The sequence below is a fragment of the Ursus americanus genome, chromosome 31, assembly GCF_024610735.1.
Source record: "Ursus americanus isolate L20-20 chromosome 31, mUrsAme1.1.p, whole genome shotgun sequence".
Classification (NCBI taxonomy): Eukaryota; Metazoa; Chordata; class Mammalia; order Carnivora; family Ursidae; genus Ursus; species Ursus americanus.
In genome coordinates, this window is record NC_142157.1 from 18,996,190 (window position 1) to 19,013,127 (window position 16,938).

At 40.4% G+C, this 16,938-nt stretch overlaps 1 protein-coding gene across 1 annotated transcript in view; it reads right to left on the minus strand.

Annotated features, from left to right (window-relative positions):
- Nucleotides 1-4,034: 4,034 nt before the first annotated feature.
- Nucleotides 4,035-16,938, minus strand: part of PLXDC2 (plexin domain containing 2) — a 432,662-nt gene continuing 419,758 nt past the window's right edge. The window contains exon 14 of the mRNA XM_045787429.2: nucleotides 4,035-13,926. Within this exon, the coding sequence (XP_045643385.1) occupies nucleotides 13,810-13,926 (117 nt within the window). The 3' untranslated portion in view covers nucleotides 4,035-13,809. The remainder of the gene's footprint in view (nucleotides 13,927-16,938) is intronic.

Here is a 16,938-nt window from a genome sequence, read left to right on the forward strand (position 1 = left end):
GCGCCTCAATAAAGCTTCATATCAGGACATAAAGTAAAACAATAGAAAGTCCCCATGGTTGCCTCCTCCTCCATGCACGTCCTCTCTGCCTGTTTTCTGTGTATGGTCCGCTGGGGAGTCTCCCGCGATATCCAAGTGCTTGTCCCCCCCCTCCTTCTAACCGCTGTGTTCCTTTCTTCTTTGTCTTACTACTGTTTAACCCATTGAAAACTGGTTTTGTTCAAATAACGTACCTTTCCTTAAGAAAATGAAAAAGGACACCATTTTATGAAAGGGATGGTTCCCTTTTTGCAAGTCACCGTTTGTCTTTCTGGGGATGTGCTCTTGTTTGTTCCGCGTCTCACTTCAAGGCATCCCGATGCAGATTTAAAACATTGGAGAAGGAAATAAGATGCAAGGTTCTATGGCATGTAAAATAATTTATGCATCCCGTCCTCTAGGCTTACGGCCAAACTGCAGCAGGAGAGATTTGCTTCACATTCAATCAAGGCTCGTGCCACATCGAATCCTTTTGGAAGGAAATCTAAATTGCAATTGTAAAAAGAAATCTGGGGAGAAAAATAGCCCGATGTTACCCTGCAACTCCAAAATGGTTGTAAAGTTCCGCCAGGAGAAATGTCAGAATAACTGGTGAAAGTTCAAAGGCTGTTAAGTAAAGTTTGTTGCAGCTATAAAGAGTAACACGCATTAAAAAGGGGTCAATTAACATTTATCAAGAGATGCGGGCCTTGTGAAGTGTATATACTCTGGGAGTATATTTCCGTGTGACTTTAAAGTCAACTCCAGGCAAAGAATAAGCCCATTCCTGGGAGGGGGGTGGGTGCCTACACAGCCTAGATTTGTAAACTCTGTGGGATTCTCATTGGTTTTCTCTCTTGGACACATTTTTGAAATTTCCAAAAACCATAACGGCCCTTCATTTAGACTTGAAGAAGCAGAAGCGTAGATGACATTTCCTAATGTCTGGATCAGGGAAATCAGAACCAACGAAGGCCATGGCTTCCAGTCAGAAATTCTATCTTCTCTATCCTGCACTCTCGTCTGCCCTTCTTGGATTCATGCTAAGCCCCCGGGTAGTAGGGTGCATGTGTGAAATGTGGCTACCTATAAACGGGAGGCATACAGGAGTATCCCAAAACCATTGGCTTCTGTCCTACCAGCTCCTTCCGTCTCCAAGGCCCAAGCTCCGCTCTCCCGTAATGAGAATGCACTTAAGCTGGAAAGCCAAGATCTCTAAAAGCAGAGCCTCCTTTATGACAGACATCTTCATAGTTTCCCCCGTGACTAAATCAGGTATTTATCTGCTTCCTTGAAGAGCTCTGAAATACTTCAATTGACACTCGAGTTATCCAGAGTCGGTTTGCTTTGAAATCGTCTTGCTGTGGACTGCTTCAAATCTCTGAGGCTTTGTCTTTAGTTTCTGTCAATCTTGACTTTATTGCTTCCCCGCTGGATCTGAGATCCAGTTCGGCCCTTTACTGACATTTGACTGTAACCATGCTGGAAGCTTCATCAAGCCTCTGATTCCCACTGGCCTCTGAAACCATTTGATCTTTCCAATTCCTTTCTGTAATTTGGATTTTCTGAGCTTTGTAATAACCACAGATAGTCCTGAGCCAGCATTTACTAATTCGTTAATTCTAAGGACAACTGCATGGGTTAACTATTAATGTTAAAAAAAAAATCATTTGGGGGCGCCTGAGTGGTTCAGTCAGTTAAGCGTCTGACTCTTGATTTCAGCTCAGGTCATGATCTTCGGGTCGTGAGATCGAACCCCATGTTGGGCTCTGCACTCAGTGCAGAGTCTGCTTGAGATTCTCTCTTCCTCTCCCTCTGCCCCTCCCCCAACTCATGCTCATGTGCTCATGTGCTCGCTCACTCTCTCTAAAATAAATATATAAATATTTAAAAAAAACATTTGCTCATTTATTTCAGGGACAGCACCTTAAATCCAAACCTCCAATACTTTACTTAATAATTACATCTACCTCGACCATAAGGAAATTGATGATATCTGTCATTTTCCCATGTTATTCTCATCACAGAGGAAGGTTAACCTCTACCTCAGGCAGTCTTGGTTGTCTGAGTTGCCTGGGACTCTTAGAAGATGGAGAAGGGAGTTCTTGTTGTCGAAAGAGTTGGGTGCACCTGGGCAGGTCCTGCTGATTTCACAGGAAAATGTGTCAGACTGTGTTGTGCTATTTCCTTGGGAGAAAGGGAATGTATAATCTCGTGAACGGGGTGGCTGCAGGGGAGGGGGGCATTTCACACTTGCTGATGGGCTAGGGTCTTATTAGGAGAGGACCAAAGACATGGAGGCTAAGATCTGAAAACTAAGAAAGAATAGTAGTCACAGAACAGTAGCCAGACCTGAGCAGTTGTCTTCAGAATGGTCTCTCAGCTTTCTCCCCTGCAATTCACCCATAACTTTGCCTCCTGGGTGATCTTTCTAAACTAATTTGGTTTATGTGTCTCCTCTGACTCAAAACTTTCAAGCGTACTTATTGCTTTGAAGATACACTGTGGGGTCCTGTGGACATCACTGAGGGCTTTAGTGCTCTGACCTCTGCCTCCTCTCCAGCCTCCTCTCTGCCCCTGCCCGGCCGTTTGCTCACAGCCACCCTCTACCTGGTATGCCCGTGCTGTCCCCTGGTGAAGGCCTACTCCCCTTTCTGGACCAAGTTCAGATATCACTTGCTCTATGAAAGTTCTCCTGAGCTCTTTCACACATAATGAACTCTTCCCCACCCTGGGACTGCAGTTTACCACGTAAATAGTTCTGTCCTGGGACCTATAATACTTGATTTGCCATGTTTTTTAAATGTTTGCCTTCCCCATTAGGCTGTGGGCTAACTGAAAGCTAGGACCTCATCTTCTTTGTTTTCGTAGTTCTGGAATCAAGCACGCTGTGTAGCACAGATTAGACATTAACAAATATTTGTTAAGATCCACTGAGGGGGAAAATTTCCCAACTGCCTATCAGAAGGCTCGGATTCTGAAAAGAGTGGTTTGGAATAGGGATCTGTGAGGAGAACACCTGCTCTCCAAAGTTGTAAGAGATATGTATCTATAGCTAATTTAAAAGCTGTGAGATTGTCATGAGCAATTTTTTCTTTAACATTTTCACTTTTTATTTAAGAAAATGGTACACATAAACACTGGCTTAGATGTTTTTCTGTTAGGCAAAGTTGCATGATTTGCATGAATAATTTTTCCCTTTTGGCACCCTACAAGGCAATTCCTACCATTTAAAATCGCAGTTCTGAATATACCCCATGTTATCAAAGCTTCATCAATACAGCCCCAAAGATCCACACAGAGGTAGGACTTGCAAAAATCATTATTGAATTGCCCGGAGCAATGGCTGGAGCAATGCCATTGACTGGGATCCCCCACAGCAGCTTCTAGCAGTTGCTTCCTGGTCCTGGGGTCAGGCCGGTGCACACCTGGGATTGTGCAAAGGATGGTCTAGGAGTGGTGAATGAGGAAACAGGGAAAGGATCTTTGGAATTCAGAACGTTTCACTTCAGATGTTCTCCATAAATTAGCTGAGGGACACATCCCAAAGCCCCTGGAGAAATGGGTACCATCATTTCTGGTTTGGAACAAGGGGGATGGAGTAAGAGAGAACCTTTGGTAATTCGTTTGGAAAACCACCAGCGCTCCCAAACCAAGGCTAGCAACAAAGGCAAGAGATGAATGGAAGCATCTTGACTGATTCCAGGACTAAGAGTTCAACAGGCAGTGAAGTCCACCTGTCCGGTCTAGAACTCAACCAGGGCCTCTGTGCTTTGAGAGGCAGGGGCAGGAACCAAGCCTCCACCCAGCTGGACACTATGACATTCTAGGTCTTTCCTTTTCTCCAGCTCCCTCTAGCTGGTATCAGGGCAGGTTTAGAAGCAAAAGGGTTTTCCACCATGTTTACCAGGTTTTCTACCTGCGGCTCTGGACGTTGCACAATTTTCTTCCATAATAAGTAAAATGTTTCAAAACTAAGGGAAACAAAAGTACGTTGAAAGACCAGGATAAAAGTATTTAAGAAATTAAAACAAAATGATCATTTATTGTTTTTAATATGTAGTCAAATATGACAGCAGTATTACACAAATTGTTCCCTTCTCCCCCTTCTAAAATCCCCAATTTGTTGACTCCAACCGTAAGTGAAAAACAGGATTTGATTCTGAAAATAGCAATCAACAGAGACAACACAGATAACATTTGGTCACCACCAGCTTCCAGACCTTTTAAGGTGAACTTTGTCACCATGGCAGTCGATACACTGGCTTTCTTACAAAATTTTTACTAGGAAAAAAAAAGGAAGATTTCCCACATACTGTAAGCAGAACCAGAGTTGCAGAAAAACTTGGTTTAAGTAGCTGTGTGAGGAACACTTTAATGACTTATTGCAATCATAACGATCCCCAGGTAAAAGAGACGGCAAATTAATGAACTGCAAGGAAATACATTCAAACTTAGATAATTAATCTTACAGTGAAAATAATCAGGAAGCTTGCAGAAGTACATAGCATCTGAATTCGTGAATTGAAACAGTCGGTTTCAGCAAAGGTCACACCCCGCCTGCTCTCAGACACCATTAGTGCAAATTCACGTACAATCATTCTTACATTTGCAGGTTCAGGTACATCAAGCTTGAGATCATCATGAAATATGTGTACGTTATTTGATCGTGGAAGAATGCGGGCTCGGAATGTCTCACTGACACGGCAGAGGAGACAGGAATGATGCTGAGACTGGAGTAAATTTAAAGTGCTCAGTTTTCCAAACCCTGGATTAAAGCGGACTTTTGGAAAACCTCTGCAAAATTCACCTTCACCTGAAAGACGCGTCCTTGATGTGAGTACAGGGCTTTGGAAAAACAGCGAGAAACAAACTTGCGATGTGCTGTGCTCACCCACAGTCTTTCCTTTTGGATGGGGTTGACTGGGTTTAGAGGGTCAGATTTCCTCCCAGTGTTCTCTTTCAGGAGCTCCACAGGGAGCTTTGTGATTCTGACAAAGGGCACAATTATACCCACTTTGAAATGCATTTACAAATATACTGTGCTCTGGTACAACTGGCATAAAACACAGACAGCCCCCCGGGGGCCCCACTTCTTCTCCTTTCACACTTCAACATGGCAGATGACTACAAGCAGAATTACCAGAAACAGTAGTAAATTCCTGGCATTGGAAGTTCCCATGATCCCAGCTGGCATGCAAAAAAGGCTGTCTCTTTTTTTTCCCCCTGAAAATAATGTACTTCCCAGGCACTGTCCAAATGCCTCAAATGAGGCAAATGAGAGATTTGTTTTGACCAACCTATGAAAAGACTTTCCCCTTCTCAGCTAGGGCTCTGAGATTTAGCTATACTGGACACGAAAGGTCTGTGTCTAAAGAACCTTAATTCATTTTCCTAAAATGATTTTAACAGGTCTCGGCAAGGAAAGCTCCGGCTTCACTTTGATGGTATTTTCAGAGTAGCCTGGTGGAGGACACTGAATTTGACTTTTTATTTCTCTGCTATAAATATGGGCATGTTTTTGTTCAAACCATCTTAAAAATGGTTCCTTGGACTTGACCGTTGTGTCTAGATGATAGTTCATGAATCTGATCCCAAGGCGGTCAAACTTCACAGAGATTCAGCTATGGGTCTACAGTTGAAAGTATCCTTTCTTCTCCTTTCCTCAGGAAAATTGTTTTCTTTTTATTGTATTTATTGCCTCTCTGTGGTTGGCTGTCTCGTGGTCTCTGGCACAAGGGGACCAAAGCACATGTCTTGTAAGTCAGAGGGAGATAAATGGAAAACCCTCTTTTTGGTCCTTACTTGACCGTAAGTAACCCAATCTCCTAGAGCAGGGGTCTTCATGATTTTAGGATTGTGCCATAGAAGTAGTGCAGGTGGATGACGGGTGAGTTTTAGATTAATCGGGGACATCCTTGACTTTCTGTTTATCACCTGTTTCCTAGGATAACCTGCAGGATCTGTGCCCCAGTGTCTGAAAGTCTCAATGACCTGATTGTGAGCTGATCTTTATCTACTGCTGTTCTGTACATTGCTCTGAAGAAGGTGAAACTTCTGCTCCATAGCAAATTTCAATCTTGATTTTTTTCCTTGAATCATATCCACCCACCCGCCCCTATGTTTATACCTCTCCCCACATAGCAAACTTCTAAAATGAGTTTCATGCTATGTAGCCATGCAATCGGCACAAAGGTTTATAGCTGCATGATTAGTAAGTGATGTTTGGGTCATGAATAAAATAGTTTTTGTAATGCTAGGGAAAAGAGAGATTCTTTTAAAAAAAAAATAACACGCCAGTAGGAATGAGAGAAGTCACTGAGATTTTCAACCAGAATCAAAAGAAATATATCACTATCTGAGAACTTAAAATTTTTTGCTTTATTCCATTAGATTTTTTTTTTAGTAATCCTCAAATGTTAGTAAATTTTAGAGATTAGAAAAAGATGAGGACCAGCATATGATTTACATTATTTTTTCCTCCAGCCTTTTATTCTGGATTTAAAGTCCCAGAATCTTTTAGTGCCAGCAGTGATCTGGAAATTCACGTACAAAAACAAGTTTTGAGCATTTATTTCTCTAGACATAATTTGGTCATTCCTAATAAATGTTCTATTGAGAAGCCAATGATGATGTATTTCATAAACTTGTCAGGGAGAAGTGATTCAAGAAATTATGGGATTTTACTTGAATAATGACCATCTTACAAAAATGAGCCATCTTACTTCTTTGCAATCATCACTGTGAGAGCGGTGGGCAGTGGATGCCTTAAAAGTTATGTCAGGTAACAATCAGGCAGATACATTCCAATTTTAGCTGAAATTAGAAGATCAGCTTAATCAAAATGTTACGTCACATCAAACGGTCCGATAGGACTGTGGTAGAGAGGACACGCTTGAGGGTGTCCTCAGCTGAAGCTTTCTGGTTTCCAGGATTGCCTTGCAAGAGCGCTCTTTGCGTGAACGCCTCAATGTGCTATAGCCTCAGGCTTTGTAATCAAGGCTTTCAAATGTGTCGCCATTGTAGCGCCTTGTAGTAAATGGTGACGAATGCTCGCAAAGTCCGGGTTAGTCTGTTAGAAAGGGAATCAAGGGAAGGCCTAATATTCCAGTTGGGGGACTGTTGTTACTTCTAGGAATATTCTTGAGGGATTGTCTTTGTAAAACTCCACCAAGTTTTCCAACTGGTGCAGTACAGACACAAGAGCCACTCGCTTGATTCACAGCTACCACAGGAAATCACTGACCCAACAGGAAAACTGACATAAGGCACATCAAATCGTTAGGAACTTTGGCTTGACAGATTTAAATATCCTAACTCGGAAATTTCCAATTTTCAATTACTTGAGACGGTCCATTTTTTTCTTCTAGAAGGACAATAAAAGAATCAGATATAGAAATAGAAATATCAGAATATCAGAAATAGAAAGCTCATCCAGATATACTTAAAATTCGATGTACCAAACTTCAACTTCCACGCATATTTTGAAGGCAAAGATGAAGGACTAAGATTTGTAGATGTGTGAAATGACCAAAAGGAAACTCCTCAAAGCAGAGTCTGTGATGCCTAAGTCGTATGACCCCGAGTCCCCATACTGAAGCTAACATCCCAGCAGCTACCATTATAGCAGCACCGCGTAATTACCAAACGGCCTTATCTCTTGCTATGAAAAAGCCAATTTCTAAGTTTCCGGAGATAACCAATCTTCTGATCTTCTCTCAATAAATTCGTAAAACTGAGAGATAGGGAAATGGATAAGGATGATGGTGGGTTGTAATTGAACTAGTGACTTTTACAGTTCCTTCTAATTCAAAGAGTCTATGATTCCAATTGAACTAGTAGTGACTTTTACAGTTCCTTCTAATTCAAAGAGTCTGTGATTCCAAGTAGTATTGTAAATAATAATTAAAAAAAACCCTATCTATCATTTAAGTGACAAGTGAGAGAGAAACATTTTTTTTTCTCCTGATACATTTTGCTTGTTAGATAATCCGGTAGTTTTCCCAATCCCAATCTGGGACATTTGGCAATGTTTGGAGATATCTTTAGTTGTCACAGTCTCTCTGTGTGTGTGTGTGTGTGTGAATGCTCCTGGCATCAACAGAAGCTGCCTGGGAGCGGCCATATAGACCCTACAACACAAGGGACTATTTCAGCCTCCCACAGAGAATTAGGGGACCGCACGTGTCAACAGTGCCAAGGCTACAGAAGCCTAAGGCAGTCTGGTAAATGACACAGCAACCACACACGCCTAAAGTGCAAATGCTTCTTTGATACACGGGTGTTTCTGGAATACCTTAAGACTATGATGTTGAACATTCAGAAAGTATTGGTACAAGAAAGCGAACTGTTACATCTAGTCAGAAAAAGTTCAAGTGACCTGGGAAGGCCTCCTGGGTCTGGGACAACTTTGGATGAATCACTTTTGTTCTCATGAATGACATTTACAAACCATTTAAAATGGAGCAAACAGCACCAATGTGCAATGATGTATCGTATTTCTGAAACATTCTTCAGACACATACTTGACAGTTCCCTATCTGAATATAATAGAGAATTGGAATCAGAAATTGGATAGAGTAATATTGACCCAACTACTTGCAAAGTTGTGTTTGAGGATTCCATCATATTACGATTGTCAGTCTACATGCTTGATCTCTTACTATTTGTATGTATCACTGTATACCACAGATCCAGCACAGGGACTTGGTTCCAGTAGGTGCTCAATAAATATTTAAGTAAACTGATGGCTGAATGAGTGAACAAATAAGGGATGAGTCAAAGTGCTCCACAAAATGTAAAGTGCTTTATAAACACAAGGTAATATGAATATAGGACAGGTAATGCCACAGACCTCATAATACTGCTCAAAAACCTTCCTAGGGCAAAACTGTTCAAATGGTTTCAAAAGCAAATAAAAATTGTGATTATATATGTTGTAAGAAAATACACTACGAAGAATCTGAGTTTTCAGATATGTTTGGGAAGAAATGAAATAAGGCAGAACAATTTTAAATGACCAAAAATAGTGTTGCTGACAGATGACCACAGGTAGGGGTTAGAGGGGAATGCAAAACCAAATAAAGACATGTAATGGCTAGAACTTGAAATCACTGATTGTTATAAAGATGGTACTATTCTTACGAACATGACAGAAGAAGACCAGTCCAATGTCTATATTAGAAGAAGAGTCAATACTATAGATAAAGTTAGCCTTCGGATGGACTGTGCCTTCTAAGCTGCTTGGTTGGCCTTAACTGCTGGTGAAGGAAAGGGTATAGGCAAGAAAAATGGTAACAGAAATGACCAGTCAGGAGTTTTAAGTTCAAGACCCAATTCTGACACTGGGAAAATTACCATATCTTTTTGGGCGTCAATTTTCTGATCTGTAAAATGAAGAGCTTGGGTTAGATGTCCTGCCATGATTCTGGCATACAAATGCTGATGCCAAAACACAGGGTGGGATGGGAAAGTAAGAGCTAGAGCAATCTTTGGGAATTAGTAAAGCTCATTGTAATAAAATATCTGAAAAATGCCTGAAGAAATACAAAGCAAAATCACATTTCACAGGAGGAAGAAACCATAGCAATAGGATATATTTCTCGGTTAGTTTTATTTAAATATTAATTTCTTATCATGGAAGGAAAGTTTCTTGAATCAAGGCATAGATTCTAGCAAAACTTTTTCTCAAATGGGCAACAGACACTAGAGGACATAACCCAGTTTACACTCCTTCAGGAAAGGTAATAATGTAAGAATATTTTGCCCTAGAAACTAACAAATTATACTAATCAGAATATATATTATCTGCATATTAGTATAATTTAAAAGAATAGTAATCCTCTTATTTGCATTTGCAAATTTTTACAGTTCAGATTGAGTCCCAAGTATTTTTATATTTTAAAATGGCAGCCCCTTGTATTTGTGTTACAGGGATAAAATAAATATTTGAAATTATTTGTGTTTGAGGTATTTCCTTCTAAAGAGAAACCTGCTGGTCAGCCCCTGGGCCTCCCTTTGCTGTGAAGAGTAAACTGGGAAATCACAAGAAACTAGAGACTAAGTGACTCTACATAATAAGGAACTGAACAAGTTGCAGCATACACATAGGGACTCTGTCGTGGTGGAGGAGGCAAAGTTGGGAAAGACATGACTGAGGGGAAATACTAAGAGAAAATATGAAGATGGGAAAAAAATTGAGCAATTCTCCTTTGGCATTTTCTCAAGAAAATTTTTGATCGATTTGATTGTGTTTGAATGCTTTTAGGATTGATGGACTTTTCTTCCTCTGGATGCAAATTGGTACTGACTGGACCAAGGCTGTGCTCTATATGGGTTTCATTGATGTAAGGTTTTAAAAGTCTGTACATCTGTACATTTAGTCAATCTGCATTATAATAACCTTGCAAGGAAGACAGAACAAAAATATTTTTATTTTCCAAAATTGTAAACTGAGACTCATGGAAGTTAAAGTGATTTTCCCAAGATAACATAGTGGAGACTCAAAGCTGTGTCAGCTGGTATTCTTTTCATCATAGCATGCTGCCTCTCTAAGACCAAAAACACCCAAGATATGCCCAGGAACTACCAAATCTTCTCTTTTTCTTCCTTCTCCTTTTTATTCAAGAATGAAAAGGAAAGACCTGTACTATACAGCACTGTATAACAGAATTTTCTGCAATGATGGGAATGTTCTCTGTTGTCCAATATGGAAGCCAACAAGCCACATGTGGCTATCAAGCATTTGAAATGTGACAGTGACTGAAGAACTGGCTTTTAAAGGGCTTTTTTAAAAATTTAATTTTAATTAATTTAAATTTACATAGCCACATTTGGCTGGTGGATAGGATGGATACTGGACAGCACAATTCTAGAAGCTCCATATGGGAGAGATCAGCAAATGCTCTAGGTATCTCAAACTAAAGTAATAATGGAGGCAAACTGTACTTTATTATTCATCTTTAGTTTTCTGTTAGTACATCTTAAAGTCTCAACACTTCATAAACAAGCCAACATTGTGGTCAGTGCCATCTGGTTGGCTTAAGACATTTTTCTTGACATTTATACCTTTACCTAATCACCAAATATTATTTCCTTTGTAGCACCATTTATCAGATTTCTCCAGAAGTCTGTATGTGTTCCTTTGCTATCCTGAATTTTTAAAATTATTATTCTCTACTATGTTCATAGTATTCAAGCAATGCACAGGTGCACCCCTTCTAATATATAATGTATGTAAAGTCCAAAGCATCAATGTCCATTCTGAATTTCTAGAAACATGGAGTACGTTTGCTCTTCCTTTGCAGTAAATGGGCACCAGGAACAAACCAGAAATATAAAATAGAATAAAAAGTTCATGAAAAAGAGAGATTAGCCAGCCTTTCCCCTTACCACTAAAAGATTCATATACAGCAGAAACTTTCACCACCTTTAACTCCTACTTTCGTTAGGAAGTGTTCTCACACTTCCAAAAAGTTTTCCCTATTACTTGGTGCAATTCAGTTCTACGTCTTGTTTGTTTCCAGAATTGTCAATTCTTTTAACAGAAAGTGGAAGATGAGCTCCGAAGGCAAGAGAGACAACATTACGACTTCAAAGAATTGTGCAAGAAGTTGGATATATACACAAGATTTGTATGACTGTCAATCCGCTGCTACTGGAAGTCACTTATCACGATAGCTAGTGGAAGAAGCATCATCTTATCCTAAAAGGAATCGTCTACGTGTTCCTTACGTCTTTGTAGAATACCAGTTGCACCAGTTACGTTGGCAAGTCATTTGGTTATTGCTAATCTGACCAAACCTACTCCACAAGAAATAAGCTGGGATAGTTCATATCAAGTGAATGCAGATAGAGCAGAGAGATTGTCATCACATCCTTCAATCACTTTGTTTGTCAGGGTTTTTTTTTTTTTGTTTTGTTTTTGTTTTTTTGCAATTATTAACTAAGTAGGTTAGGAAAAATTACTAACCTCATCAGGTATTTAAAAATGTAAAGCAAAATATACGTGATGGAAGACGGCACTCGTCTACATCAGACAACCGTGAAGATAAAATATGATACTCTGTTAGTAGACTGATGTTGTTCAATGTAGACACTGGCTACAGATGCTAAGCTGTTAGTAAAGTGCTGCTTACAAGACATCTCTGCTTCCTGGTACCTGAATCTGCAAATGCTGGACCCTGTACCCTAGGAGAATCTACAGCGTCTTGGCACAGGATGTCAGTTTCATGGGTCGAGAGGCTGATGAACTTGTACACACGGGACCTGAATTTAAACGCTGGGAGCTTGGTATGGGTATTAACCGCTTTCCTCCTCAAGCGATGCCTTTCCTTTCCTCATTCGTGGAGAAGTTTCGAAATCTGGATTGTGATTACAGGCCAAAATGACAGATCCATCAAAGGAGCATTTGGCATCTGCTTTATTTAGCCAGGGAGGGAAGGGGTTGATAGGAATGAACGAGTGGCTCAAACAGGCAGGAAAATGATCGGCACTGCGACTAATTGAACCACTTTTGCTAAGTGACATAAAAATATTCTAATATTAAGGATTATTTTACAACTCTATGGAAGTATGCAGTAATGCATCTCGCATTTGTTTTGTCTTGATGACAGATGCACTCTTTGAGTCACAAGAGCCTGCCTTGTGTTAGTTATAAACAAAAATATATTTATATATATATTTATGTAACTACTATGTGCTTTAAAGAAAATTACTGTATGATTCAGCAGGGTTCTTTCATTCTTTTTTATCGCCAGGGATATGCTGACTTGAATGGCTTCTTAGACAGGAATCGACAATGACATGGGCCTTAAGTACAGAAACAGCACAAAGTAAAAAGAAAAGAAAAAGAAACCCCGAAATCCTCCCCTCAATATGTTTAGAATCTCTTAACGTTTTTGCTTCAAAAACAATTAAGGGGCTCTTCGTATTGTTTCCTTCAGCCAAGAGCACCTGTGGCTTCATAGGATTTCATAGTTGGGATAACAGAGGCAATGTATCTTCAAAAAAAAAAAAAGTGTTTTATTCCGAGGCAGGAGAACCGAAAATCTCCTGTGTCACTCCCTCTCTCCTAACCCTTAGCTAAGAGTTTGGTAATTCTGCCACAGCCCACAGAAAGGGCACTCATTAACAAGGGAGAGGGGCACAGATAAAAGACTCATTCTGTAAAATAATGAACTTGTCGGAACAAGTGGATCTAGACCAGAAAAACAAAATCCTTTTGCCACTGTCTGGTGGAAAAATAGAAAATCTCTTATGTAAGGTTTGTTTTTTGCTCCTGCATGAGCTGTTTCTCTTAGCAATCCTGAAACATTCATCATTGCTCTTTTGAGAGAAAGGGTTCAGGCTTTGGAACACAGTTATCTTTGAGACATCAGAGAAGAATATTTGAACCAAAGGTGTAGATCCCTCACGAACTAAAGCTTTATTATTATTGTTTTTCTCGATCCCTTTGCAACCCTGCACCTAAGCCAATAGCACTGTAATCTTGTCATACTTCTGGCAAGTCCACAGGAGATGGTCTGAGTGAACTATAAAATGTCATTCCACTAGGGAATTCTATGTTCAATGGTCAGTGGTACCTTGTATAAGTTTTAGTTTCTCTTTTACCCTTTCAGGGCTGGGCTTGTCCAAAAATCTCATCTCCTTCAGGCTACAGCAGCTTAGGGCTCCTGTGTGTGTGTGTGTGTGTGTGTGTGTGTGTGTGTGTGTGTGCGTCTTAAAGGTATAGGCAAAGTTTTAGTCTTAACACCTGTAAGCCAGCACTGGTGCTGTTCTGTCCTAGAAATTTTAGCATTGCTCTGATACAATGAAACCTTCTTTCTCTCCAACTGGTTCAACTTCGGCATAGGCAGGGTGACCAGAACCTCTTCGAAACTTCATCGCAGGCCATCTGCTTGGGCGTCTCTGAAACAGAAAATGCAAAAATAATGAATATCAGGGTGATGGTCATATCATAAAAAAAATATCTGCCTGCATCTACTTGTTTGGGAGAGACAGCGTGTGAGTGGGGGATGGGGGCAGAGGGAGAGGGAGAGAGACTCCTCAAGCAGACTTCCTCCCGAGTGCGGGGCCTGACATGGGGCTGGATCTCACAATCCTGAGATCACAACCTGAGCCGAAACCAAGAGTCCGACACCCAACCCCCTGAACCACCCAGGTGCCCCGGTATTTGCCAAATATTTTAGATTAACTTCCGAATTAAATTTGGTAATATATTAAATTATCTCACGTTACTACCACAGTTGGAATTACCCATGCTCAAAGCCCCATGCTTGCATCTTCATTATGGCATTACCGGCACCTCTCAGGGGACAGTCCATTTGCCATAGCTGCCCCATAGGAGCGAGAGCGGCTCAAAGTCACAGCTATGCCTTGCATACTTTTGTCTAAGAGATTCTATAAGTGTCCAACTAGGAAAAACTGAATTTAGTAAAAAAGTAAGTCTTCTGAATATATAGCCACTGACATTTCCTCTTCTCTAGAAAATAATATCGCTTCATTTTATTTATTAATTCACTCAAAAACATAAAGCCATATAATTCTGCACAATTCTTAGAAGTGTGTCTCAAAGTAGGTGCTAGACTTTTTAGTAAACAAACTGAAAGAAAAATCACTTACTATCTTAAGAAATTATTTATTAAGCTGGGTCTTCCCATATAGGACTTTTTGCGCTTGAAAATTAACAGATGGCATGCCCTGAAAACTGAATCGAACATCTGAGGGCAGACCATCTCCAGCCTGCGAACTAAGTAATGGCACAAGGAGACACTAGTCCTAAAACACAGGGTATCTATTCCGACAAAAGGAGCGCACTTCTCCCCAGCACTCTGTCCATCAGACAAACCTTCTGTGATTTACAAATAGAAGTGCTGATATGAATTATTAAGGTACAGCAGCAGGAGACACAAAAATGCATTTCACGGCTCCAGCGACACTGAAGACTATTGCTGCATTTATCAGAGTCTCTGCAGTTTGGGAGCATATGAGACAATGAGTACTGAAGGACATTTATTTCTGTCCCAAGTTTATTTCTATCGAAAGAATTTTAATCTGAATAAGTTAAATATCAGTGTAGATATACTGGCATTTGGCAGCTTCCTGGATTTGCTAATTCCATTCCACGGGCAATGATTAATGGGCGTAGAAGCGTTTTCACATCAGGTAGGAATGAGTATTAGCTCTGCTTTCTGGAAAAATACCTACTGAGGCAATTATATTCTGCCTATTAATAATATTATTTACTGCCTGTATAATACTATGTGGTCAGATGCTTTATATTTATTAGCTGATTAAGTCCCATGGCGTACGTGAAAAACTGAATAAGCCTTATTTTCCAGGAAAAGAAGTTAAAATAAAGAGAGGGCTAAATAGCAAATTGTGTGTCTTTGGGGGAACTAAAAATCATCATCGATGGAAACACACTGAGATTTTTAGGGAGCTGGGCGCTATAACTCATGATTACTCCTGTCGGTGAAAAAATGCCCATCTGCCACCATGCTCACTGTTCAGAACTCCCACTTCGGCTTCAGTTACTTCACAGTTGGGCCTTTGAATGCACAGCTGCCCTAGTCCTTCTCTGAGTCAACTAGCACCACTAAGTCTTTGCTCTGAATCTCCACCTCTCCAAGGCCCGCCTGCCATCCCGCTGGCAAGGACAGCCCTGGGAACCAGCCCCGATTGACAACCCAGCACATAAAGACATTGTGCCGTCAGTGACTTGAAAAGGCGCACAGATTATCATCACGCAAATAAGGGACAACAGGTGCCGGCGAGGATATGGCGAAAAGGGAAGCCTTATCGCCCTGTTGGTGGGAATGTAGATCGGTCCAGCCACTGTGGAAAACATATGGAGGTTCTTCAAAAAGTTGAAACTGGATCTGCCATATGATCCAGCAATTCCAATTCTGGGCATATACGCAAAGGAAATGAAAACAGGAGTTTGGTGAGATCTTTGCACTCCCATGTTTATCACAGCATTATACACAATCGCTAACATGTGGAAACAATGTAAATGCCCATCAGTGGATCAATGAATAAAAAAGCTATACACAGACACAATGGAATGTTATGCAGCAATGACAAAGGAGGCTGTTTTGCCATTTGCAACAATCTGGATGGACCTTGAGCATATTACACTAAGTGAGATAAGTCAGAGAAAGACAAATACTATATGATAGCACTTGTATGTGGAATCTAAAAAGGTCAACATGTTAAAAAACCAATTAAGCAGCAGTTAACAGGAGATGGGGGCTGGAGGGATAAAATGGATGGTGTTTCAGGCTACAGATTTGAAAGGAGTATTGAGCCACACAGATCTAATGTACAGTATATTGACTATAGATAGTACTATTGTACTAAAAGTATATAATGTGGTAATAATGTTACAACCTTATTATATCAATGTATCAAAGTAACATGCTGTACAACTTAAATTTATATAATGTTACAGGTCAAATTTATCCAATTAAAGCACTTGTTTTAAATAAAAAGGAGCATAGGGCGCCTGGGTGGCTCAGTTGGTTAAGGGACTGCCTTTGGCTCGGGTCATGATCCCAGGGTCATGGGATCAAGTCCCACACTGGGCTCCCTGCTTGGTGGGGAGTCTGCTTCTTCCTCTTCCTCTGCCTGCCACTCCTGCTGCTTGTGCTCTCTCTTCTCTGTCAAATAAATAAATAAATAAAATCTAGACATAAAAAATAACAATAAATCAAAAGGAGCATAGTTCATGAGAATGATGATGATGACGCTTGTGAAAGTTGTACTTTATTAAGCTCTTAGCTGTATTTCATGCTTCATACTAGGTGCTTCACATATATAATCTCATTAAAATGCACAAGTCAATCACTTACATTTTGCACAAACCCATAAAGCCAGCAAGTGGCAGAGCCCAGATTTAAAATGAGATCTACTTACTTC